General features: G+C 52.0%; 2 protein-coding genes across 2 annotated transcripts; one reads left to right on the top strand and one right to left on the bottom strand.

Moving 5' to 3' along the window:
- The first annotated feature begins 97 nt into the window (after positions 1-97).
- On the top strand, positions 98-9,464 carry fscn1a (fascin actin-bundling protein 1a). Its single transcript, XM_047038720.1, has 5 exons — positions 98-1,121; positions 6,086-6,242; positions 6,742-6,863; positions 6,977-7,144; positions 7,509-9,464. Exons 1-5 carry the CDS (start codon positions 281-283, stop codon positions 7,712-7,714), a joined length of 1,494 nt encoding a protein of 497 aa, XP_046894676.1. The 5' UTR covers positions 98-280; the 3' UTR covers positions 7,715-9,464.
- A 4,710-nt stretch (positions 9,465-14,174) lies between these two features.
- On the bottom strand, positions 14,175-26,686 carry rnf216 (ring finger protein 216). Its single transcript, XM_047038156.1, has 17 exons — positions 26,582-26,686; positions 25,535-25,666; positions 25,274-25,401; positions 23,352-24,746; positions 23,126-23,202; positions 22,862-22,964; positions 22,556-22,717; positions 22,359-22,470; positions 22,142-22,278; positions 21,830-21,880; positions 21,441-21,578; positions 21,199-21,347; positions 21,035-21,113; positions 16,810-16,907; positions 15,495-15,717; positions 14,913-14,982; positions 14,175-14,752 (listed from the first exon to the last, which is right to left on the bottom strand). Exons 2-17 carry the CDS (start codon positions 25,596-25,598, stop codon positions 14,427-14,429), a joined length of 3,312 nt encoding a protein of 1,103 aa, XP_046894112.1. The 5' UTR covers positions 25,599-25,666; positions 26,582-26,686; the 3' UTR covers positions 14,175-14,426.
- Positions 26,687-26,819: the final 133 nt, after the last annotated feature.

The raw sequence follows: 26,819 nt of genomic DNA, 5'->3' as shown, positions 1-26,819 counted from the left end.
ATGAAGGAAAGGAGAATGTAATGGAAAAGACTTGTACCCCGACTTCTGTCCGGAGGAGGCGTGGCTGTGGGCCAACGTCACTCATTGGTATAAAGGTTGCAGCTGTGGCGACGAGCTCGCGCTGTGAGAGCAGAGAGGACCGGTGCGCGCTCACACTCACACACACTCACACACTCCCCAAACAAAGAAGCACGCGAGGCAGAGCATCTCACCCTCCGAGCGAGTTCCGAACCCCGCACTGTCCAGACGCAACCGACCCGGTCCAGGCCCGAACGTCATCATGTCTTCTAACGGCGCTAGTAACGGAACCAGCGACATGCTCCAGATCCAGTTCGGTCTGATTAACTGCGGTAATAAATATTTAACTGCTGAAACGTTCGGCTTCAAAATCAATGCCTCGGCCACGAGCCTGAAGAAGAAGCAGATCTGGACGCTGGAACAATCCGGAGACGAAGCGAACGGGAATGTGTTCTGTCTGAAGTCTCACCTGGGCCGGTACATCGCAGCCGACAAAGATGGCAATGTGACCGGGGACAGCGAGACTCCTGGGACAGAATGCCGGTTTATCATCACCGCTCATGATGACGGCCGGTGGTCGCTGCAATCTGAGCAGCACGGGCGCTACCTGGGCGGTACCGAGGACCGGATCATCTGTTTTGCCCAAACCGCATCAGTGGCCGAGAAATGGAGCGTGCACATCGCCATGCACCCGCAAGTCAACATCTTCAGCATCACGCGCAAACGTTACGCGCACCTGAGCTCGAAGGTGGATGAGATTGCTATTGACCGCGACGTCCCGTGGGGAGTTGATTCGCTGATCACTCTCGTGTTCCGGGACCAGAGGTATCACCTTCAGACCTCTGACAACCGGTTCCTGAAGAACGACGGCAGCCTGGCCGTTAAATCGGACAAGACCACGGGCTACACACTGGAGTTCCGCTCAGGGAAGGTGGTTTTCAGAGACTGCAATGGCAAATACCTCGCGCCCTCTGGTCCGTCCGGTACCATGAAGTCTGGCAAGAGCACGCGCGTTGGGAAGGACGAGCTGTTCGTGCTCGAGCAGAGCCACCCGCAGGTTGTCCTCACCGCTGGAAACGAGAGGAACGTCTCCACCCGGCAAGGTATGTGTGGGGCGCGAGAGCACATCACAGGGAGCTTAATCTGTATTCGAGTTTGGTTACCAACTGTGGAACTGGAACAGTTTGTGTGTGTATGGTAGACCATAGCCTCCAGCACTGGAGGGGTTAAAATCATGGAATGTCAGACCACCCCCCCCCCCCCCCCCCCCCCCATACAGCCCACACACTGAGGGGGATGACACAACAAAGAACACACACAAAACCTTCTAGAATACTGTACACACATGGATGATTCTAGAATACACACGGATGAATCAGTTATGATTGAACGCATGTGTCGATGCTCTGTGTGTGTATCTAAGCATCTGAATGTGTGATCAGACCTGCTTCCCTCCCCCAGACTGGTCTGCAGAGACAAACAGCAATCATCCTCCCTCCCTCCTGGGTTCCTCATGGAAGAGAGCCTCCCAAGTTCCTGGAGGAGAGGGGTGAGAGAGGGTGAGGAGGAGAGGGGTGAGGGAGAGTAGGAGAGGGGGTGAGGGAGGGAAGGAAAGGGGTGAGGAGGAGAGGGGTGAGGGAGAGGAGGAGAGAGGGTGAGGGAGGGAAGGAAAGGGGTGAGGAGGAGAGGGGTGAGGGAGAGGAGGAGAGAGGGTGAGGGAGGGAAGGAGAGAGGGTGAGAAGGAGAGAGGGTGAGGGTTAGGGTTGGTGTTTCTGCAGCATTGAGAGGCAGTGGTGTCTGTAGTGGAGAAGACCGTTCTGAAGGATCTAGCCTCCATAGTGACAGTGCATGCTGGTGATGCTGCAGGTCTGTGTGCTGCAGGTCTGTGTGCTGCAGGTCTGTGTGCTGCAGGTCTGTGGGCTGCAGCTCTGTGTGCTGCAGGTCTGTGTGCTGCAGGTCTGTAGGCTGCAGGTCTGTGGGCTGCAGGTCTGTGGGCTGCAGGTCTGTGTGCTGCAGGTCTGTAGGCTGCAGGTCTGTGGGCTGCAGGTCTGTGGGCTGCAGGTCTGTGGGCTGCAGGTCTGTGGCTGCTCACCCACAGCAGAGCTGATAAGGGGGTTATCTTCTCGGTCTTCAGCGGGACCAATCCCTGGGCTAATCTAGATCAACAAGCACATATGTAATCTTAATCTCTGTAATCTGTCAGTGTATAGCACTCGGTGTGTCAAAGATCATATTTGGACTGAATGTCTGAGGTTAACATGGAGCTGTGTGGGGTGGGGGGGGGGTAGTTTAGGCTGGTCTCCATCCGGGAGGTCTGTGGGAACAGACCAGAGGCAACAGACTCCACCACAACACAGGGTCCGTGTGGGCTGATGGAGGGTCTGGCTCCAGATGCAGGCTGTGTTCCAGGCTTCTCTGGCTCCTGCTGTGGGACAGGGTTATCCTAAGCACAGAGCTGGATGACCCCATAACCACTCAGTGATTCTGCTGCCTGAATCTTGCACCAGAACCAGTCGCCCAGGGCACACTGTTCAGGCAGAACCAACTGGACACTGATTTGACACTGATGTGACCTGTGCTTCTGGGTAATCTCAGAACACATGTATACACTGCTAGTAGTGCTTCCACAGAGAGATGGAGATGAAATCAGAAGACTTTTTTTATTCTAGAAGTAGAATGAGATCTTCCAGGGCTGCTTCTGTGTGTAGCCAACCTCCTGCAGGTTCCCATGTCTGCTGAGCTGGGCTTCTAGAACTCTCCAGGCTCTGGCTTCTAGAACTCTCCAGGCTCTGGCTTCTAGAACTCTCCAGACTCTGTCCTCCATTTTGTGTCCTGCTTGGATTTAGCTCTGACACCCTCCCTGTATGCCACACACACCACCCGCTGACACACACACACACACACACCACCCGCTGACACACACACACACACACACACATCCCTGACCTTGGCTGTAGCGTTAGTCCCTGCCAGACTCAGCTGATGATTTCGCTCTCCCCACAACACTGTTCTATCTGCTAACATTTGGCCTTGCTTGTGTGTGTGAGAGTCTGCCTGCAGCAGCATTTGGCCTTGCTTGTGTGTGTGAGAGTCTGCCTGCAGCAGCATTTGGACCTTTGCCAGGGCGCCATTACCACCTTCCCATCCTCCCATCAGCCCTCACCAGGAGGGCAGGAGAGGCTTCGCGAGGAGGACTTCTGTTAGGGAGGGGGAGGGAGGGTTGGAGGTGACCCCCCCTGTACTCAGGATGTGTTGGGGGAGGGGGTCACGGTGGGTGGGTGGGGGAGGGGGTCGCGGTGGGTGGGGGAGGGGGACACGGTGGGTGTGGGGCCTGATCATGTGTCCCACTGCTGGGCCTGACTGCCCTGGTCTGGAACGCCTGTCTGGGGGAGGTAGCTATCACTGTCTCACTGCAACATCAGAGTGGAGCATGGAGGAGTACATTGCTATGGTATGTGTTTGTCTCTAGTTAATTACTAACACACGCTGTGTGTGTGTGTGTGTGGTATACGCAGAACAAAGCATGAGCTGGCTCTGTGTGTGTCCCAGCTGGGCTCACCCCAGCCAGCCAGACAATAGAGGCCTCACACACACACACACACAATCACTCTTAACACACACAATCACTCTCAACACACACAGAAGCTCACCCACACGTAGACTCAACAAAATGAGACTCTCTCTCACTAGACACACACACTCATCCAGCCTCACAGCAAACCTATGCCAGCAATCTGTGCCTGTCTCTGGTCAGCCTGCCTTGGTAGGGCTGGTGAGGAGAGCTGTGTGTGTCTGCCTCTGTGTGTGTGTGTGTGTGTCTAGTAAGAGTGTCTTATTGTGTTAACTCTGTGTGGGTGCAAGCTTTTGTGTGTGTTGAGAGTGTGTGAGTGTGTGTGTTGAGAGTGTGTGTGATCCCAGATCGCCCTGCCTGCTCCCCCTCTCACTGGGTCAACACTGCTGTGGCCCTCCGGGTGTGGACTCCCATGAGTCTGTCCTGGGTTTGTGTGTCATGTCTGTCGGAGGACTGTACACAGACGACCCTCTCTGACAGACGACCCTCTCTGACAGACTACCCTCTCTGACAGACGACCCTCTCTGACAGACTACCCTCTCTGACAGACGACCCTCTCTGACAGACTACCCTCTCTGTCAGACGACCCTCTCTGACAGACTACCCTCTCTGACAGACTACCCTCTCTGACAGACTACCCTCTCTGACAGACGACCCTCTCTGACAGACTACCCTCTCTGACAGACGACCCTGGGCATGAAAGAGCAGTGGATGACAGGGTGTTTGTATCTCTGGTTGCTGTGTGTGTGTCTCTGTGCATCCAGTACTATCATATCAAATGGACCAAACAAACAGGCTTTCAGAAGCTCTCAAACATTTTGCAAATTAAACCACGAGGACACTGTTCCATGGTGAGCGATGCAAAGTATTCAAGGTATCAGCTTGCTGGTTTCTTTTCCTGAAATATGCTGCTGCTCGTTCCACTAGGTTGGTACAGCAACGGGTTTGTTTTAGTCAGCTATGAGTTATAGCAAGTCAGACTGGAAACGCTTCCTTCTCTCCTTTCACTCTATACTCCCTCCCTTCTCTTCCTCCCTTTATTCATCCCCTCTTCTCCATGAGCACCCTTGCAGCCATGTGGTTCTCATCTTGGTCGGTTTTTTTTCCTGCTCCATCATCTGTGTGTGTGTGAGGGGGTGTGTGTGTGTGTCCCTGCATATTTCAGTGGAAACTCAATCCGTCCTTGGAGACCAGACGTGGTCGGTAGGAACAGCAGAGAGGGAAGAGAGGAAAAGCAGAGAGGGAAGAGAGGAACAGCAGAGAGGGAAGAGAGGAACAGCAGAGAGGGAAGAGAGGAACAGCAGAGAGGGAAGAGAGGAACAGCAGAGAGGGAAGAGAGGAACAGCAGAGAGTTTGGTGAGGAACAGCAGAGAGGGAGGTGAGGAACAGCAGAGAGGGAGGTGAGGAACAGCAGAGAGGGAGGTGAGGAACAGCAGAGAGGGAGGTGAGGAACAGCAGAGAGGGAGGTGAGGAACAGCAGAGAGGGAGGTGAGGAACAGCAGAGAGGGAAGAGAGGAACATGAACTGGTCGTTCTGATGGGACATGTCAGGTGACCATTCTTCTGCCTGGACAGGCGGAACTTCAGCCTGGCATCGCCATGGCAACGGTCAGCTGTGTCATTAAGGGTAAAACCCGCTTAGGAAAAACCGCTTGACGATGGATCCATTTGTGTGTCTGTGTTGGTTAGTGAAAGAGTCCCTTCAGCCAGAGAAAAGAGAGGGAGAGAGATACAGAAAGAGGGAGAGAGAGACAGAGACTGGAAGAGTGCAGTGTAGGCGTGGGGAAAAGGAAGAGGAGGAGCTGTCTCACTCGGTTACACCCAGCATTGTACTGGAGCAGCAACGGACTGACTGTGTGTGTGTGCGCGCGTGTGTGCTGTAGATGCTTCCTGTTTGACTGGGGGCTTCTGTGTGCTCCCTGGGCCCTGATGCCTGTAGTGTGCTTAATGGTCTCTGTCTCTCTAACACAGATGCCTGTAGTGTGCTTAATGGTCTCTGTCTCTCTAACACAGATGCATGCGGTCTGTCACTCCAAACACGTGGGCACAATACAAAAAAAAACACAGTACACACACACAGTACACACACACACACTTTCAACACATACACATACTGTCATGCAACCATCCCCCCCCCCCCCACCACACACTCACACACACACACACACACTGACAGCAGCTGCTTCCTTACAGAGGTCTGGTGGGTCTCTTTGATTACCCATAATTCAGTGGGGGATTTACCCCCCAAACTGGGGTTAGTGGCTTGTGCACAGTGTGTGTGTGGAGCCTTGGAACATCCTCTGTAATCTGAGCCATCTGATGTTGCTCAGTTTGTGTGTGTGTGATCCTGACCAGAATAGCAGTGGACGTCTGTATAGATGTGTGTGTGTGTGTGTGCGCATTTGTGAACTACATTTGTTGTTGTCACTGACCAGCTCCAGATCTGGGGTTGATATTAAGGTCATGTGTAATCCCTCTCCCCTTTGACCCTGCCCAGGTATGGACCTGTCAGCCAATCAGGATGAGGAAGGGGACCAGGAAGTGTTCCAGGTGGAGATGTGTCGTGAAAACGGAAAGTGTGCTTTCCGAACGGCTGCTGGGAAATACTGGACTCTGATGGCTAATGGAGGCCTGCAGTGTACTGCATCCACCAAGTAAGACACACAGACACACAGACACACAGACACACAGACACACAGACACACAGACACACACACAGACACTCGTTCCCAGGCTCACCACACCTATCCTCATTCTGTCCTGGGGGGTGCTGGGGTTGGTGCAGGGGTCCTGAGGCTGGGGCAGGGGCAGGGGTGCTGAGGCTGGGGCAGGGGCAGGGGTGCTGAGGCTGGGGCAGGGGCAGGGGTACTGAGGCTGGGGCTGGGGCAGGGGTACTGAGGCTGGGGCTGGGGCAGGGGAGAGAAAAGAAGGGGTTGCATGTGTTTTTGTACCCAGTGAAACTGAGCTTCTGTTCAGCCAGAGTGCAGGGATTTAACCTCTGACCCCCGACTGCTCCTGGGTCAGGCCTCCTCTCCAGCACAGGCCTGGGCCTGTCGCTATGGTTACACACAACCACGCCTTTATATGTGGGTATGTTTGTGCCAACCCCCATGTCGTGGAATCAAGTTCTATTGTGTGTGTGTGTGTGTGTAGGTCCACTAACTGCTTCTTTGACATCGAGTGGCGTGGAAAGAAGCTGACTCTTTGCGCTGCTAACGGGAGGTATGTTGCAGCCAAGAAGAACGGTCAGCTAGCCGCTACCATCGACTCTGCAGGTCAGTGTGTTTGTGCGCGCGTGTGTGTTTACTCATGCCTTTGTGTGTGTGTTTAATGACATCTTGCACTGTCATTAATGTGGACGAATGTTTTGTGTGTGTGGCATCTACAGGTGAGTCAGAGGAGTTCCTGATGAAGTTGATCAACCGTCCAATCATAGTGCTTCGTGGAGAGCATGGCTTCATTGGTTGTAGGAAGGTTACAGGAACGTTGGACTCTAACCGTTCCACCTACGACTACTTCACTCTGGAGTACAGAGATGGAGCCTACAGTCTGCAGGGTCAGTGTACACACACACACACACACACACACACACATATACAAGGCTAGTGCCATTTATAAGCATCATTTCCTACCATCACATTTGACACCACACACACAAAAACATACACACATCCAAACACACACATGCATGCGAACACACACACACAAATACGCCAGGCAGCAAGATGAACTTGGTGACTAAATGATGACCTGGCCACCAACACTCTCCCCTCTCTCTCTCTCTCTCTCTCTCTCTCTCTCTCCCCTCTCTCTCTCTCCCCTCTCTCCCCCCTCTCTCTTCCTCTCTCCTCCCCCCTCTCTCCCCCCTCTCTCCTCCCCCTTCTCTCCCCCCTCTCTCTCTCCCCCCTCTCTCCCATCAGACTCCACTGGGAAGTACTGGATGGTTGGAAACGAGTCCTCAGTAGTGAGCAGCAGTGACACGCCTGTTGACTTCCTGTTTGAGTTTTGTGACTACAACAAGCTGGCCATCCGCTCTGCGGAGGGGAAGTATCTCCGTGGCGACCACGCCGGCGTCCTCAAGGCCAACGCTGACGACCTGGAGACCGCCACTCTCTGGGAGTACTGAGCAAGCTGTGACCACGACAACGCATGCTTCAGCACAACACTACCACCCCCCTGCCCCCCATCCCCCTTTCCACCTTTACCCTTGTGAGGTCTGGTGAACTGCAGAGGACCGGGAGAGGGGAGGGGACGAGGAGGGAGGCGGATGGTGCTGGTTGGCATCTCCAGCTCATTCCATTCTCTCTCTCCCTCGCTCCTCCTCTCCTCCTCTCCCTGTTCCCTCTCTCTTTTGAGTCAGTTATGGGTTGCCATAGTTACATTGGGGCAGTACACTTTCCCTGTTCCAATCCAACGGCTGCTCGACGTGTCACTCACCCTCCCAGACGTTTGATTGGGCTCTACTCACTCATCTGCCCGAAGCCCTCCCTTTCCTGAGCCTTGTTTGGAGAGACCCACTCCCCTCCTCCTCCTCCCTTCCTCCCCCCCCCCCCCCCAGACTCACTGCTCTCCCTCCTAATCCTGTTATTTTAGCGTTCTGTCTTCCCATCTCTGTCTGTCTCTTCCTGATTCTGGCTTGAGCAGCACATGGTGGCAGTATCAATGGTGTCTTTTACCTGGTGACCCCCTTCTATCTGGATTAAGTGTTTCTGTACAACCTAGTCCAGTACGACTGTTTCTATCTGGTCTGGACTGGTGGGAGTGGTTCTATCTGGACTGGTTTGGTCTGGTTGTGTAGGAGCAGATTCGACTGGTCTGGTCTGGTGTGTCTGTATGTGGAGAGCCTCTGTCCTCTCTATTTGATAACTGGAGTTATTGATGATGATATCACCCAACAGGTTCAACCCCACAATGTAAACTAGTCTAATGTAAGCAGTCATGTGTCCTTCTCTTGTTGTGTTCCCATTGGTGGAGAGTGATATTCCAGACAGACAGGAAGTCTCCCTGTAACTGTCTCCCTCTGGTCTCCTAGCCGTGCTCCGAGCACCGGCCGTGTGGCATGCTGGGATGTATGATGGGGACTGCTCTCGACCCTTACTGGAAGAACCACACACACTATTTTGATGTTCTCTTAAGGCATAGCCACTATCATCAGCAGGTTTGGGTCAGACCGACTCATGATGGCTATCAACTGGTGTGATACTGCAAACTGACTCTTCAAACTGCCTTTCATCCGGGATCCAAACTCCTCGTCCTGTCATTCACACTCTGGTGCTGCACCCACAGAAAGCAGAGCACAGCCGACATCTCACCGGTCAAGTCAGCAGGCCGGTCAGTCAGCCAGGCCGGTCAGTCAGCCAGGCCGGTCAGAGGGTGTGAACCACACGGCCCCAGCCCTGGACACCTCTGTAACCAGACTGGTGTCAGCCTCTGGTCAGACAGACGAGTGGACAGCTAGAAATGAGAAGCTGTGGTGAGCTTGTAGACGAACGTGTTCTCGTGGTTTCAGAAGCGCTGGGGGTAGAGGGGGACTTGAGGTAGACAGCTGATGACATGCATTGATAAGCACACTTCAGGTTTGCATGGCAGAACGCAGACCGTCTGGCTTTTCGGTTCCTGGAACACGGTGATTGGTCGAGGCTGGTGTGGAAGGAAGATGTGGTAATGACTGTGCCTTACTCTGAGTTAATGGGCAGTAAAGAAAAACAAATAGAAAGAAAAATAAACTGATTCACATCTTTGCTTTGTATAACTGGAACTTCCTTTTGTAATATTATTTTGTATAATTAATTTTTTGATATTGTGGTTAATCTTCCTCTTGTGCCATTGGTTCACCGGAATTCCAACGACCAATAAAACTGGGATTTGGAACACTACCTGTGTGCGTGTGTGTGTGTGTTTTTAGGACTGGCCAGCTACAGGAGACTGGGCTCTATTTGCCTTTGTGGGAAGTTATCTCAGGGGAATATATGTTTTTTTTACTACATAACTGATATCTTGCATATGATCAAACCACAAGCACGTCATTTTTTAATATTCAAACCCAAACTAAGCCCAAGAGGATAGATGTGGTGTTTAGTTCCCTAAATGCAAAAATATGTATATTTTCCCTTCCCAAACAGCGCAGTTTCATGTGCTGTCCCAGTTACACACACGGAAACACACTTCCTGCAGCCTGAATGGAGCCTTTGTGCTGAGGGGTTTATTCTGGAGCAGGAGGAAGACTCTCCCCCCTCCCTTCCCCCTCCTCCCCTCACCGTTTGAGGGGTAATGTATGTAATGACGGAACCTCTACAGTGGATCCCTAATTCATTTTCCCTGTCAGACGTGTAGCCCAGAGGAACACAAACGTTACAACACACACACACTCTCTCTCTCTTTCTCTCTCGCTCTCTCTTGCTCTATGAATGATTCTGCTGATGAATCACACAAATATGACCCAAATCTATGAAACAGGCGCAGTGGGTTCTGGGTAAAGTGTTGAGCCCCAGACAGACAGAGAGTAGTCATCTGCAGTGTGACTGAGGGAGGGATGACAGGGTGGGGGGAGGGGAGGGATGACAGGGTGGGGGGAGGGGAGGGATGACAGGGTGGGGGGAGGGGGAGGTTGTGTGAAATGGCCGCCGCTTCCACCCACATCAGAGACTCCTGTTACCATGGAAACACCAGCTGCTGAAGGCTGCAGGTCTGCAGAGTGGGATCAGAAGAGAGGGGAGAGAGAGGACGAGGGGAGGGCGAGCGAGGGAGAGGGGAGGGCGAGCGAGGGAGAGAGGAGGGCGAGCGAAGGCGTTGTCAGGAACAGAAATGTCCAAATCCTCATTACATCCGCAGTCAGACAGGAGACCTGTCTGGGTGTTTGGTTGGGGTCAAGGGTCAGAGGGTTAGTGGGCTGGGGTTCAATACCCACAGATAATACACCATTATTACACTGTTGCAGATGTGGGACTTCTACTGTACTTGAGACTTATTTTCAGATGTCATCACTTTTCTTCGCAATACATTTTTTTGACAACTTTTTACTTTCACTACAATTTTTTTTACACAAATATCTGTACTTTCTACTTCTTATATTTTCAAACCAGGCTTGTTACTTTGGTTTTAATCTGTATTTGGTGACACGATCAATAAGGATGTGTGTACTTTTACCATCTCTGCACTTTTGTTACACTGCCGTTACACTATTTTGATGTCGTTATTACACTGAGAGTACGATGTTGCTACACTGTTGTTACACTGTTATTACAATGTCATGTTATATGTAGTGGTGGGCATAGATTAATTTTTTTAATCTAGATTAATCTCACTGTAATCTTGGACCTAATCTAGATTGATCTAGATTAAAATGGCTCATTTGAATTCCGCCGAAGGCATTCAGAATGTGTGTGCTACCCAAATTATGACTAAAAGTAAGTCTTTGAAAACGGGTTTCTCAAGCCAGGTGAGCGAGGAGATTAGTTAGCTTGGCTGATAGAGCTGTGCTGACGGGCTTGCCTCGGTTGCCCTCAAACATCCTAGTTTGACGACGACCTTTCCCCTGCACTACATCAATGCTTGGCCCGGCATCTTCCGCATTAGCTAAGGGATGCTTTGCGTTTAGGCGGTATTTGAAACCAGAAGAACTCGTACAGTACACTAGTTCCGCATAGCACAAGGTGCAAACAACCCTAGTCTTGTCGAGGTTTCCATTTGGAAGCTTATTAAAAATACATTTTCCCCAAAGCAAACCCGGCGGCTACATAGCTGGATCCATTTTAGCACGTCACGTTTGATGTGGAAATGTCATACACAAGGCATACACACAGGTTCGAAGACTCGTTCTCGCCCCCTACAGATTCGGCTAGGTATACATCCGCGCTAAAATATCAAGGTGAAAGTCATCATAGCTTGCGTAGTATAGACCCAGCATCCAACCCAACTATGAGAATAGACTAACGGCGATATTTTTTTATCGTCCGATAAGAGTCTCTCGTTAACGCAGGACGTTAACGCCGATAATGGCCCACCACTAGTTATATGTTTGTAAACTTATTACAGTTATGACACTTTTTACATGGTTATTACACTGTTATTATACCGTTATTACAATGTTATTACATTGTTATTACACCATTATTACACTGTTATAACACTGCTGTTACACCGTTGCAGAGATGGGAATACTTTGTTAGTCTCTTTCACTCCTTCACATTTTTACACAAATATCTGTACTTTCTACTATTTACATTTTCAAACCAGGCTTGTTACTGTAGTTTTAATCTGTATTTGGTGGCATGATCAATATTATTTATTGTCTTTGAGCACCTTTTACATTTCCTGGCTATCACTCACAACAAACGTAAGCTAGTCTATGAAGTTGCCATGGACGCAGGAGGCAAGAAGAAAAAGAACAGCTGTAACAAATGTTGATACACTGCTGTTATTGTGTTGTTATTACACTATCATTACACTATCATTACACTATCATTACACTGTGATTACACTGTTATTGTGTAGTACCTTTCTACTTTGAGTCTTTTTAAACAATGTAATCACAGTGAGTATCTGTACTTATACTGGAGTGAAGGATGTGTGTACTTCTGCCATGTCTGTGAGCCCCAGGGGGTCTGAGGGGGTAACCAGGGTGGGGGAGAGACCGGGTCGGGCTTTGATCATTCAAGGTGGGGGAGAGACAAGCTTGACTGAACTCCTGCTCTTGCTCCACCCTCCTCCTCCACAGCTCTCTCTCTCTCCTCCCCTCCATCTCTCCTCTCCTCCCCTCCATCTCTCCTCTCCTTCCTCTCCTCCCCTCCCTTTCTCCTCTCCTCCCTCCCCTCTCTCGCCCGCCCCCCCATGCACACACAGAGCAAATCACAGAGTACATTTCTAGCAATGTCAGCCAGTAATCTCTGCATCACAGACATGAGCAGATGACAGATTTATGGAAAATTACAGAAACTGCGGTACTGCCAGAAACCGGCACACACACACAGCAGAGGTCACAGCATTGAGCTGTACAGCTGTGAAAACACAGTGTCTGTCTGACTTGGCACAGACAAAGTCAGGGAAGAAGCACAGAACAGGGTGCTAACAGCCCCAGTAGACAAGCTGTTTACACACACACACACACACACACACACACACACACACACCTGAGAGCGTGTGAGCGTTAAGGCCATCTGGGTCACTGAGTTCAGCTGAGCGTGAGATGTGAACCACTGGAGACATAGGAACAAACCAAACAAACACACACACCAGGCCCAGTGAGGAATCCCATCCAGTCTCACTGACAACACACAGGGAGCTCCGCTGCGTACAGGCCTGCGGTCTGCATCACAGGCCTGCAGTCTGCATCACAGGCCTGCAGTCTGCATCACAGGCCTGCAGTCTGCAGCACAGGCCTGCAGTCTGCATCACAGGCCTGCAGTCTGCATCACAGGCCTTTCTTTGCTCCAAAGACACTTCAGACAGCAAATCACCTCTGAACTGGACTGAACTGGACTGAACTGGACTTTCAACCTTGAAGACTTCCAGCTCAGCTGCCTGAGGAGGATCTGAGTAACCCTGAGATAGCTGCTGTCTCCCCCAGCTGAACCCTGGGCCTCAGGGGTTAGAGGTCAGGGTAACCCTGAGATAGCTGCTGTCTCCCCCAGCTGAACCCTGGGCCTCAGGGGTTAGAGGTCAGGGTAACCCTGAGATAGCTGCTGTCTCCCCCAGCTGAACCCTGGGTCTCAGGGGTTAGAGGTCAGGGTAACCCTGAGATAGCTGCTGTCTCCCCCAGCTGAACCCTGGGCCTCAGGGGTTAGAGGTCAGGGTAACCCTGAGATAGCTGCTGTCTCCCCCAGCTGAACCCTGGGCCTCAGGGGTTAGAGGTCAGGGTAACCCTGAGATAGCTGCTGTCTCCCCCAGCTGAACCCTGAGCCTCAGGGGTTAGAGGTCAGGGGTCAGAGATGAATTATGCTCAGCAGAGAAGCAGCCCCGTGACTGTGGCTACTCTAAAACTCTCAGGTTTCACAGATTACCGTTCCCTCGACAAAATAAAGGTGTTTTCTTTCACTTGATCCCATCTGACTGAACAGGTGAAAGGCTGGCTTGGTGAAAGCGTTTAGAAGGTTCTAAAAACAAGACAACCATACGGTCCATAAGGTGACCATAAGGTCACAGGAAGTGTGGCAAGTCGATTTCATTCTCTAGATATCCAGCCTTTGTCCACCATAACTGCAACCGCTGCACAGTGTGCAGACTCACACCCAGGACTAAAGACTAAACTACAAACACTAAGAGGGTTGACGATACTAGTCTGTACTTGTAATCTTATGTGTGTGTGAAGTATTGATTTGTCACAATAACCTCCCTCATCTCCAGTGACATCACCAACTCTCTCTGCCCAGTGATTGGTGTAGCGCCAGCTATGACAGAGACCACTGTGATGTGATTGGTGAAAAGACAGAATCGCTCTTGAATGGCTCTTCTGTCATGAGTCAGGCTTTTCTCTAAGTGAAAACTGTAACCACTGCTCGTCCTCCACAACACAGCAGAGAAACAACACTAACATGAGATGAACAACAACTTGTTTGAACTTGAACACCACACAAAAAACAAGCAGGTAGAAGTGTGGAAACAAGAACGTTTATTAAGCAGAAACAGCACTCTCATTTTTACACAGAACAATTTTGTGAAATTGTATTGTATGAATCAAAAATATCTTTATTCCAGTAAAGAGGTCTGTTTGGCTGCTAACCCTCAGGGCTTCTCAGAACGTGCAGAGTTCAGCCCACCAACAGAAGAGTAGAAAAAGAAAACTGAAGGGTTCTCCAGAGTAGAGACAGAGACCTGCCTCTGTACAAGGCAGTGTGTGCGTGCTAGAAGCGTCTGTAGTACTGGGGGGGCCCATAGTGCATGGGCAGGTTCAACTCCACGTTGTTGTTGATGTTGTAGTTGAAGGGGCGCAGGTGGGGGTTGGGGGGAACGTACAGGGGGATCAGCAGCCGGGCCTGGGGTGGGGCTGGAGGGAGGACCTGGGGGGGCACCACCTGGGGGGGCACCACCTGCGGGGGCACCACCTGGGGGGGCACCAATAGGGGAGCTCGAACTGCTGGGGGGAGGGGAGGGGCGGGGCCGATCTGGACAGGAGGGCCAATCCGTGGTTGCTTGGCAGCCGGTGGGCCGACTCTCTTTGCTGAGTTCTCTGCGTGTGAACGAGGGAGGGGGGGAGAGGGGGGGGGAGAGGGGGGGGGGGGGGGAGAGGGAGGGGGGAAAGGGAGGGGGAAACATGAGAGTCAGAAACACGTTCCCACAGCAGAGCCATGCAGGGTTCTAACACGAGTGTTGATAGTGTTGATACTGACCTGCACTCTTCTTGTTAAGTTCTGTCTCTCCCTCCTTCTGGATCTCCTGAATGATGCGCTCATCATCTTGCTACACACACACACACACACACACACGTCTCGGTTTACAAAACACAGTCAGATGGCACAGTATGATTGTCTACTGCCAATAATGTAGCAGAACTAGCAGGGTTTCTGCCTTGGGTAAATCCATGTTGATCCCATGTTTCAGGGTCAGTTACTGTGGGTCAGGTGTTCGCTGTGGGAGCAGCCTGCTCAGGGAGAGATGGTCCAGACAGATGGGACACCTCCTGCTGGAAGGCCTGTTTGTTTCTGTGTGTCACTGAGGAAAGGATGTGAGGTGTGTGCTAACAGGATGTGAGGTGTGTGCTAACAGGATGTGAGGTGTGCTAACAGGAAGAGGGGTAACTGCATGGGATGGTACAGCAGTGCTGTGTCCATGGCCAGCTGATCTGACCCAGCCAGAGCATATTTCACACAGGCACGTCTGTTAGTGTGTGTGTGAGTGTAGGTGTGTGTGAGAGGGTGTGTGTGTGTGTAGGTGTGTGTGTGTGTAAGTGTGTGTGTGTGTGTGTGTGTTACCGTTGGGTCCGTCCAGAGGGAGCACTTGCGGCACTGCCTGCAGGGGGCGCCAGGGGAGCGGGCGTGTTGGCAGAAGTGGTTGTAGCCACAGATGGGCTCCCGACACAGGTAGCACATGAAGCTACCGCAGCGACACCACATCCTGTTACAGCCCTCCGACTTGACCAGCCCTGTCCCACACTTCACACACTTCCTGACCCGGGCCGCGGTCATGCGCTCCTCACTGGAGACCAGAGGACACGGGACAGCATCAGGATATATACACCACCTCATACTGGGGACAGCATCAGGATATATACACCACCTCATACTGGGGACAGCATCAGGATATATACACCACCTCATACTGGGGACAGCATCAGGATATATACACCACCTCATACTGGGGACAGCATCAGGATATATACACCCTCATACTGGGTTGTGTTTACAACCAGGGAGAGACCTATAAGATCTGTGCTACCTAGCAGGTGTACAAGTAAGCCAACTCTGGGATGGACTAGTCAGGCCTGTAATATCTGCCAGACAGATCTGGGATGGACTAGTCAGGCCTGTAATATCTGTCAGACAGATCTGGGATGGACTAGTCAGGCCTGTAATATCTGTCAGACAGATCTGGGATGGACTAGTCAGGCCTGTAATATCTGTCAGACAGATCTGGGATGGACTAGTCAGGCCTGTAATATCTGTCAGACAGATCTGGAATGGACTAGTCAGGCCTGTAATATCTGTCAGACAGATCTGGAATGGACTAGTCAGGCCTGTAATATCTGTCAGACAGATCTGGAATGGACTAGTCAGGCCTGTAATATCTGTCAGACAGATCTGGAATGGACTACTCAGGCCTGTAATATCTGTCAGACAGATCTGGAATGGACTAGTCAGGCCCACTGGATAATCTCTCCAACAGACTTGTGGTCTGTCTGTGGAACAGGAAGAGCAAGGCTTTCTGGACAGCAACAACAGGACGCTCTGCCTGACTAGAGCGTCCTGTAGAGAGACAGGAAGCAGCTGTCTGCTGCACTTCCTCTCTGAGCGTCCTGGAAACAGAGACCGGCCCCGCCTCCTCCAGGTCAGGGGGGCTAGGGAGCACTTCTAGAGCTTGTAGAAGCATCAGGGCTGGGAATCTTTTGGTACCTTATGATTCGATTTAAATCGATTCTTGGGGTCACAAATCAATAAAAAATCTTTAATAAGCAAATAAGCATCATGGGTACGAAACTGTGGATAAAAGCGTCTGTTCCATGAATGACATGATGAACACATAGTGGCTCCACACTCCTCCACCCTTGTCCCCCTGATGTTAGACACTCACAAGAGCACCCGCATGCGTATCTCATCCCTCTCCAGGACCTGGTCACATGACTTCCCCACATGCTGCTTCCACTGCACATGACACTTCCTGCAGCTCTCCTGCAGAGGGGAGGGGGGGGGGGGGGGGGGGGGAGAGGGAGGAGGGGAGAAGGAAAGAGAGATGGCATTTCAGTCCAGTTCATTATAATTCGTTGGAACCGTTTTTGAAGCATCATTTAGTGGTACACTGCATGGGACATCTGTTTTCTAACATATATGTTGTCTCTGTCTGTCCTCCCTGAACACTTCTACTCTCACATTTCATCTCTGTTAAGATCCACTTTCTCTGTCTGTCTCTCTCCATCTGTCTCTGTCTCTTTCTGTTTGTCCGTCTGTCTCCCTCTCTCAATGCTGCTGAAGCTACCGCTGCAGCTTGACAAAGAAGACGGCTAGGTGTGGCTGTGTGTGTGTGTGTGTGAGTGTGTGTGTGAGTGTGTGAGTGTGTGTGTGTGTGAGAGCTTCAGTGTGTCTCTGACTGCAGCAAGAGTGGGATTCATTCGGCACACACTATGTGGTTGCCTAGTAACAGCATTTCCATCCCCTTCGTCTCCGTGGCGCTGAGCCCCGATATCTTGCACCTCCGTTGAAGGTTATCACACTAGACGCTCTCATTACCCACATACACACGCACGCACACACACACACACACACACACACACACACACACACACACACACACACACACACACACACACACACACACACACACACACACACACACACACACGCTCACAAAGCAACAACCAACAATTGTCAAACTAAACTGTTTATATTTCAGTTTATATAAAAAAATATAGCATATATAATATATAGTATAATAAATACTCATGATAAATATTCATGATTATGGCATATGACAGATACTACTGCAGAGAATGTATCCATGACAACACCCCTGGTCTGATCCCTTAACAGGAAGTTCATCTCAAGGCTGTGGTGAGCCTTGACGTCCATCGCCCTGACGACCAGGGACTGTTAGTATCCAGGAAGTTACCAGGACTACTGGAACTGTGGCAGCTGACAACAGTGATGTGAATGTCCTAGTCATGCAGCCATGCCATCGTGTACATGATGGTGAAAGACAGGTTCAACACGTTACACACACAGTCACAGCCAAACGCACAGTTAACCACCCCCCCTAGTGGTGGATTAAGGTCCACAGAGAGAGAGAGAGAGAAAGAGAGAAAGAGAGAGAGAGAGAGTCAGATAGAGAGTCAGATAGAGACAAGTCAGAGTGAGAGAGAGAGACAGTCAGAGAGAGAGACAGTCAGAGAGAGAGAGAGACAGACAGTCAGAGGGACAGACAGTCAGAGAGAGAGAGCCAGTCAGAGTGAGAGAGCCAGTCAGAGAGAGAGCCAGTCAGAGTGACTGGCAGGAATACGAGGAACGTCTCCTCTTATAGAGCGTCTAAAAATACAGCAGTAGCCACGCCCCCCCCCCCCCCCCCCCTTCCCCTGCACACGCGGTCACCTGACCGGGGCGTGGCTACCTGGGAACGCTGTGGCAGAAACCACTTCCTCAAACCAACACGACAGCACATACACCTGAGTTCCCCGACTGGAGCCAAACGCCACACACTGCCATCACACACTGCCATCACACACTGCCATCACACACTGCCATCACACACTGCCATCACACACTGCCATCACACACTGCCATCACACACTGCCATCACACACTGCCATCACACACGCTGAGAGAGAACTAGACTCACTCTTCTTCCTGGTCTCTGAAGACAAGGCGCCAAAGCAGGAGGATTACATTAGCTATGGGTGTGATAACCGTGCAGCCCTTAATGACCCTGCTTGTAGAGTTATATACTATAAGTGTGCTAGAAGCAGACCAAGCACCAGGACAACCTCTCACAGCGTCCACGCTCTCACTAGAGGGGTAACCCTCCCTGCACTCTCCCTCTCCATTCATACATCACCCCTCTCTTCTCCTCCCTCCCTCCCTCCCTCCTTCCTCTGGATTCTCTTCATTCATACTTCCCCGTCCCCCCCTTCCCCCCCTCCCTCCTCTCTCTGTCTTCCTCTCTCTCCATTCATACCTCCCCCTTCCCCTTCTCCTCTCTGTGGCAGCCCTTATAAGGCAGCAGAGGACATTCACACAGCTTCTGATTGGGGGGCTGGAGTGTGTGTCTGTGTGTCTGTGTGAAGGGTGTTGGCTCTGTATATAGAGCTACAGTCAGAGCTCAAGACACTGGGAAAGAGAAGGTGATAAAGAGAGAGAGAGAGTGATAGAGAAGGTGATAAAGAGAGAGAGAGTGATAGAGAGAGAGAGAGTGATAGAGAGAGAGAGTGATAGAGAAGGTGATAAAGAGAAGGTGATAACGAGAGAGAGGAAGAGAGAAAGTGATATAGAGAAGGGGATAACGAGAGAGAGGAAGAGAGAAAGTGAGAGAGAAGGTGATAAAGAGAGAGAGAGAGGAAGAGAGGGCAAAGCAGTCCATCATGTCTGAACATGATCTCTGAATGCAGAGAGGAATGCAGCATAATGATTGACAGCTCACACACACACTCTCACACACACACACATCTGAATCCAGTCCATGCTAACAGTGGACTCCCCACCCTGAAGCAGCATGTCCAAACCTCTCGATGACCACATATGGAACCCATGAACGCTGAGTGTGTGTGTGTGTGAGTGTGTGTGTGATCATGGAGAGTCTGGCCCTCAGACACGTCCAGGGGAGGACTTCTGGGTCACACAGGATCTGAACCACATTGGAAACAGAAGACAGTGTGTCCAGCCAATCAGAGGGAAGCAGGAGAAAGTGTGTCAGTTACATAACCGCACCCCGCCCCTCCAAAGGGCTGCAGGCTGCAGGCTCTACTGTGGGAGGGGGAGAGGGGGAGAGAGGGGGAGAGGAGAGAGGGGGAGAGGGAGAGAGGGAGAGAGGGAGAGAGGGGGAGAGGGGGAGAGGGGGAAAGGGGGAGAGGAGAGAGGAGGAGAGAGGGAGAGGGAGAGAGGGGGAGAGGAGAGAGGGAGAGGGGGAGAGGGGGAGAGGAGGAGAGGAGGAGAGGAGGAGAGGAGAGAGGGGGAGAGGAGAGAGGAGGAGAGGGGGAGAGGGAGAGAGGGGGAGAGGAGAGGGGGAGAGGAGAGAGGGAGAGGGGGAGAGGAGAGAGGGGGAGAGGGAGAGAGAGGCGCTCTGTGGAGAACCCTCCAGGGTACTGGGCTCTGGGTCCACTACAGGAGCAGCACAGTGACCTCATCATATAGTCTAAGCCTGTCCTCTTGTGATGGGGGCTATGATAGCTATCAAGCAGCAGGGTACACATGCTCTCTGAGGGCCAGCACTCGCACTCTCTTTGGGTCATTTCCTCTCCTAAAGGTCAGGGTAAGGGTGGAGTCACAGGGAAGGCAGATGCATGACTCCACAGAGAGGAGGAGTTCTATACATCTGGAGGATGTTGTGTATGAGTGGACAGACAGACAGACAGACGGTCTGCAATGTGAAGTAAGAAGCAGCCAACATGGAGCTCTGGCTCCACCTACAGGTCAAAGTATGTAACTGCAGTGGTGGAGAGTGAGTTCATGAACCTTACAATACCATATGACCCCCTCTTACACCATCCTCCTGACCTCTCCCTCTCCCTCTCCCTCTCCGTCATGCAGTCACTGGAAAATTACTGGAATCATCAAACCAATGAGGAACCAAAAGCGGCTCTCTGTTCACAACGCCCCCTCCAAATGTCATCATATGAGTGAAGGGTCGGCCCTGAGGGAGGCCCTGACCTGAGGGAGGCCCTGACCCTGAGGGAGGCCCTGACCTGAGGGAGGCCCTGACCCTGAGGGAGGCCCTGACCTGAGGGAGGCCCTGACCCTGAGGGAGGCCCTGACCCTGAGGGAGGCCCTGGCCCTGAGGGAGGCCCTGACCCTGAGGGAGGCCCTGACCCTGAGGGAGGCCCTGAGAGAGGCCCTGACCCTGAGGGAGGCCCTGGCCCTGAGGGAGGCCCTGACCCTGAGGGAGGCCCTGACCCTGAGGGAGACCCTGAGAGAGGCCCTGACCTGAGGGAGGGCTGACTAATAACCACACAGCCCTTCCCTTCTGTGTCCTTGAGGCACAGACACAAACAGACACACAATCTGTATAACACATAACCTTGGTAAGACTCTCCCACCACAACATTCCTCATAGATTGCAAGAGCCTCAGGGACCTAGAAATCTCTGTCTCCCTCACCTTCCTGCAGCGAGGGTTGGGACAGCTGAACAGAGACACGCCAGGGTCCAGCAGGGCTGGGAAGTGACAGGACGGACACCTAACAGGAGGAGACAGCACATTAAGAGGTCCATCTCATCACGTAACACTCACATACTGTCTCCAACACACACACACACACGTACCGTACTAGCTCGTCAGCGCAGGTTGCAGCTACGGCCTCCTCAGCCTGTCTCTCGTAGTATTTACCCAGAATGCTCTCTGGCAGGACCTTCTCCAGTTCACACACGGGGAAGGAGCAGGGACAGCCCCCCTCCATGCAGCTCAGCTCCAACTGCAACACACACACACACACTTTAAACACAGTGAACAGATTGAGACTGGTCTAAAACAACCAACCAAACAGAGTGGCCAGGCCTTCACGTACCCTTCCAGAGCCGAACACAGCCTCCTGAGCGTACTTGACCAGACACTCTTTACAGAACAGATGGCCGTCTGAGCACTGGGTCATCTTCTCAAACGCAAACTCTCCACAGCAGCAGCCACACTCGATCAGCTGGCCGTCCTACACACACACACACACCGTTGGAGCTCTTGCCTACACAGCACCACACACAAATGCTTCCCTCTTTACCTTACACACACACATCATGATATACATACACAATCCTCTCCTTTCCTCTCCCCCCACCATCTCTGGCTGTCTCACAAAAACACACAAAGTAATGTGTGTGTGTGTGTGTGAGAGAGAGAGAGAGAGAGAGAGAGAGAGAGAGAGAGAGAGAGAGAGAGACAGAGGGGGGGGGGGCTGCCTACCTTCTCGTACTGCTCTTCATTCACTTGCAGAGCCAAGAGGAAGTCCTCATGCTGGAGAGACGATGCAGCGAGGGAAGGACAAGGAGACAGACAGGAAATGACATCAAACCAGTCAGCTACACCTCAGGGTGACACCTTTCTTATATGATGCCAAGACAACATGAAGGCAGGATAGCTACGTTTGGCAAACCTAGCCATTTATGCTTAAGTTCAAAAGGATTCCAACCAAAATATCAGCCCCCTTCATTCAGAGGCATTAGTCCTCCGGTGTGTTGGTGTGTGTGTGTGGGGTGTGTGTGTGTTGTGGCCCACCTCTGCTTGTTCCTTGGTCTTCTGCTGGTAGAAGGAGACCTCCTTCTGCAGAGAAGGTTCTAGAGCAGTACTAAAGGTTCTGCAGCCTCGCCGATCCTTCTCCAGGAAGAACATCCTCTTGGAGAACTTAGCTGAGCCTGGAAGAAGGCGCAGGACTGAGCGCGTGTGTGTGTGTGTGTGTGTGTGTGTGAGAGCGTGTGTGAGAGCGAGGATGTACCATGTTCAAACAGGAAGTCAATGTAGCAGCGCTCTGAGGAGTCTCTTCTCCTGCGCTTCTTCCCTGAGGGGTCTGCTACTTCCTGCCACTTCTTCAGGGCTTCACATAAGGCCTGGAGCACAGGAGCGCAGCTCATGCACACGGGGGTGTGTGTGTGTGTGTGCATGCGTGCGTGTGTGTGAGCAGGAACACAGTACCTTGCGTGTGAGTGCATAGTGTCCCTTGAGAGCGTTGAGCGCCCACTTGATGTCGATGCAGCTGAGCATTCTGAAGTCTCCCATGAGCAAGTCAGCAGCCTGCATGAGGGTCTCAGGCCCCACAGGCCCCAGCCTGGAGTAGTCAAACAGGTCCTCACTCACCTACACACACACACACACACACACACCACATATCTCAAGACAAATACTACTTCCTTATTCTCTCTTTTCTATCAAACCCAGACAGTGAGATCCACTAGTACGTGTATACCTGTCTCTGTCCTGCTTCTAACCAGCTGGGCCTACCTGTGTGTCTGTGTTGCTGGCTTCCAGAAGGATGCTGCTCTGAGAAGATGCAGTGCTTTCTCTCTGAGGATATCCTGGGTTCTCCAGGAGCATGTTACACACACTGGCACAGAGCACAGCATAGAGGTGTTACACACTGGCACAGAGCACAGCATAGAGGTGTTACACACACTGGCACAGAGCACAGCATAGAGGTGTTACACACTCACACACACACTTATCGAGGAAGTTCCTGACCCATCATGTGGTGGTAAAGGTGCTTACACATTCAAATCTTTGATATCGTTCTGCAGGATCAACTCTGCTACGTAGTTCTCCTGGACATCAGGGAGCAGGTCCAACTGAGAGGAGGAGACAAGGGAGGAGACAAGGGAGGAGACAAGGGAGGAGACAAGGGAGGAGAGGGTCAACACAGGAGCGAGGAGAAGGAAGGATGTGGTGGCTTAGTGAGCGAGCAAGAGAGAGAGTGAGAGAGAGAATCACTACTCACCACCCCCTGGACCAGAGCTCTGACATGTGGAGGCACTGGCCTCTCCTCCCCCTGGCCCCACCGTGGTGCTGAGGGCCCTGGCCTCTCCTCCTCCAGCCTGGGTAAGGCTGCTGGAGCTGGAGGGTTGGGGGCTGGGACTAAGGCAGGGGCATTAGGGGCTAGGGTTAAGGCTGGGCCTAAGGCCAGGGCTGGGGCGTTAGGTTGCACCCCAGGGTTTGCCCCTTCTGAATTGGAAACAGTGGCTACTGGGTCAAGGTTTGGCACTGGCTGGTAGACCACCAGCACCTGAGGCTCCAGGGGAGGTGCCCCCTGCATCTGTCCCCACTGGGGAGCTCTGTCCTGGGTGTTAGGGTTGGGCTGTGTCCCTGCTGCAGCCTGGCTGCCCAGGGTAATCCGATGGCCGGTTTCTGGGGGTCCAAGTCGCTCTGGAGCAGCTGCAATCAGCACAGTCGGTGCCATCGCAGCGCTGGGTCTGGGTCCCTGGGGTCTGGGCTGGGGGGCAGGGCATGGCTGGAGGGGGGGCCTGAGTTGCAGGGCTTGGGGTCTGGCCACGACTTGGGGCTCCGCCAGGGGAGCCTGGACAGGGGCCTGGGCTCTGAGATGGACCTGAGGACCCCAGATTAACCGAGCCTGCTGTAGAACTTGTCTGGGTCGGGGGTGGGAGAGGGGGCTAGGCTGGGTCTCTGTCAATACCACTGCTTCCGTGGGAGGTGCAGTCAGAGGCTGGGTGGATGTGGAGGGTACAGGCTGAGGGTTGGTGGATGTGGAGGGTACAAGCTGAGGGTTGGTGGATGTGGAGGGTACAAGCTGAGGGTTGGTGGATGTGGAGGGTACAAGCTGAGGGTTGGTGGATGTGGAGGGTACAGGCTGAGGGTTGGTGGATGTGGAGGGTACAAGCTGAGGGTTGGTGGATGTGGAGGGTACAGGCTGAGGGTTGGTGGATGTGGAGGGTACAAGCTGAGGGTTGGTGGATGTGGAGGGTACAGGCTGAGGGTTGGTGGATGTGGAGGGTACAAGCTGAGGGTTGGTGGATGTGGAGGGTACAAGCTGAGGGTTGGTGGATGTGGAGGGTACAGGCTGAGGGTTGGTGGATGTGGAGGGTACAGGCTGAGGGTTGGTGGATGTGGAGGGTACAGGCTGAGGGTTGGTGGATGTGGAGGGTATAGGTTGGGGCAGGGTCTGAGCTCGGATCAGAGGTCTGATTTGGGTGGTGTTGGTCTGTGCGTCTCTGGAGAGTGGGGGGGTTGGAGGGGTCACTGCAGGCGTGGCTCCGGAGCTTGCAGTACTTTGCTCAGTGACATCCCTCCGCCCACTGATTGGTCGGTCATGTCCTGAGGACCTGGTCCACGATGCAGCTGGGCGAATCATACGCCTTCTCACTGGAGCCATGCTGGGCTGCAGGAAGAGAGAAAGGCAAACAGAATGAGACGGGCTCAGCAGAACGGGCTCAGCAGAACAGGCTCAGCAGAACGGGCTCAGCAGAACAGGCTCAGCAGAACGGGCTCAGCAGAACGGGCTCAGCAGAACAGGCTCAGCAGAACGGGCTCAGCAGAACAGGCTCAGCAGAACAGGCTCAGCAGAACGGGCTCAGCAGAACGGGCTCAGCAGAACAGGCTCAGCAGAACAGGTTCAGCAGAATGGGCTCAGCAGAACGGGCTCAGCAGAACAGGTTCAGCAGAACGGGTTCAGCAGAACGGGCTCAGCAGAACGGGCTCAGCAGAACGGGAGTTACATGTCTGGGTGACATCTTAACTGATGATGCACATAACAGTAATTCAGAAGCTACTCTTTTCCTAAGGAGAAAGGTGCCATGTGTACTAGATGTATGCATGCAGGTTGGTTGATTCACATCAACTGTTAAAAGAAACTCCGTGCTGCTCATGGCTTCCTTTTGGTATGTGCTGTTGCTGGGCTCAGGCTACCTCCAGGATCCTGACATCATCGTCAGGCTCGTCTGGGACCAGCACACGCCCGCTCTGCACCAGCACCAGCGCCTCCTCGTCAGAGTCGTCTGAGATGGTGATGAAGGCTCGTCTCCGGGCCCTCCGGCCTGCACACACAGTAACCAGGTCAGTTAGGACTCACCTACACTGGGTTACAATGACATGAACCTGTGTGCGTCTGCACAGACTATGCATTTGCTTAGTGTGTATTGAGGGGGCGTGTCCAGGAGGAGGTGTAACCTTGGCTACGGTGAAGGTTGAAGCTGGCCAGGTGAATAACATCGTCATCTTCTCCATTTGCCATTTTACAGGCTCCCTGAGTCCACCTGCGGATCCTCTCTCTACCCAACACTCACGTCACCAACATCCCCTCTACAAAACAACAAGCGTTAAAACAGCAGTCCCCAGTGGTTTTCAGACTGGCGCATCTGTCATCGTTGTCATCGAGTATTGGGTACACAACAAGACATGGATTACGGTGACAGTTAAAACGGTAAGTAAGCTGTCATGATTGGTCCACGACACAATTCGGTTTTTATCGAACGGAAACTTTAAACGCTGCTATGGGATCATCAACTTTGTGGAAACACGTTCTGAATGTAGGCACATGACTCAAGCACCACGGTCGAAACTGCAACTGTTGACGAGATCAATAGCTAGTTCCCCTTGCAATGACAATCGCCTGTGGATTGCAACATGCTCGGTAAGTGGATAAGCAGTTAGCTCCATAATGGCACTACTAGTTCTAGATTCACATTCCCTTGAACATCACATCTGTCACGTTCTTGGCAACAAATACGACACTTGTCCGCTTACAACCACTCACAGCGACGGATAGATAACTAATCTAGTTGTAACGTTGCAGAAACGTTCATTTCAAATGTTGCTTGCGTGACGTTGGCAAGCTAGCTAAACAACTAAGCTGATGACCCATCTACGTTCACAAACCAGCAACAACATGTAGCTAGCTAAGTACAAACAAACCTAGCTATGACATGTAGTCTATGTATTTTTTTTATACAGCAACGTTGCATCGTTATTTTGAACTTATTCTCTCAACTTATTTTGTCACTACACTCAATTGTTTCAAGTTTGTAACTAGACAGCTAGCCTATGCTAGTACTAGTTATACTAGCTGAGTGATGCTAGCTGGCTAGCTAGCTAGGCTAATTGTGTTAACGTTTTCCTATCTAGCGCTGTAGTACAGAAACAGATAATACTCCAATCCCTAATGTCTTGTGATGGTGGTTGTGTTTTACAAAGTATATTACAGAAAACCAAACATACTTCGGACTATAATAAATCGTCACTTGCCCATATACGTTTTCTTGATCGACTGATAATCACCGGACCTCGAAACAAAACTGCCAAAACAAGAGAATGTGTCCGGATTGCGTCACACGCACACTACGTAAGGGGGCGGGGATCAGGGTACTTACAGTTTCAGTTGTTTACCGTTACACACTAAAAATAAAACTATACACACAATTCTGAAAACGTGAAATTCGTGTATGAACAATAAGAC

The sequence above is a fragment of the Hypomesus transpacificus genome, chromosome 17 (genome assembly GCF_021917145.1).
Source record: "Hypomesus transpacificus isolate Combined female chromosome 17, fHypTra1, whole genome shotgun sequence".
Taxonomy (NCBI): Eukaryota; Metazoa; Chordata; class Actinopteri; order Osmeriformes; family Osmeridae; genus Hypomesus; species Hypomesus transpacificus.
Note: the sequence above shows the minus strand (reverse complement) of the source record. Positions and strands in the feature narration are given on the sequence as shown.

Coding starts and splice junctions, on each gene's coding strand:
- fscn1a (XM_047038720.1), top strand. CDS start 281: ATGTCTTCTAACGGCGCTAGTAACGGAACCAGCGACATGCTCCAGATC. Junction 1,122..6,085: donor GAACGTCTCCACCCGGCAAG/GTATGTGTGGGG, acceptor GACCCTGCCCAG/GTATGGACCTGTCAGCCAAT. Junction 7,145..7,508: donor TGGAGCCTACAGTCTGCAGG/GTCAGTGTACAC, acceptor CTCTCCCATCAG/ACTCCACTGGGAAGTACTGG.
- rnf216 (XM_047038156.1), bottom strand. CDS start 25,598: ATGGCAAATGGAGAAGATGACGATGTTATTCACCTGGCCAGCTTCAAC. Junction 16,908..21,034: donor CCAACCCTCGCTGCAGGAAG/GTGAGGGAGACA, acceptor TCCCCTCTGCAG/GAGAGCTGCAGGAAGTGTCA. Junction 14,753..14,912: donor ACTTAACAAGAAGAGTGCAG/GTCAGTATCAAC, acceptor GTTCACACGCAG/AGAACTCAGCAAAGAGAGTC.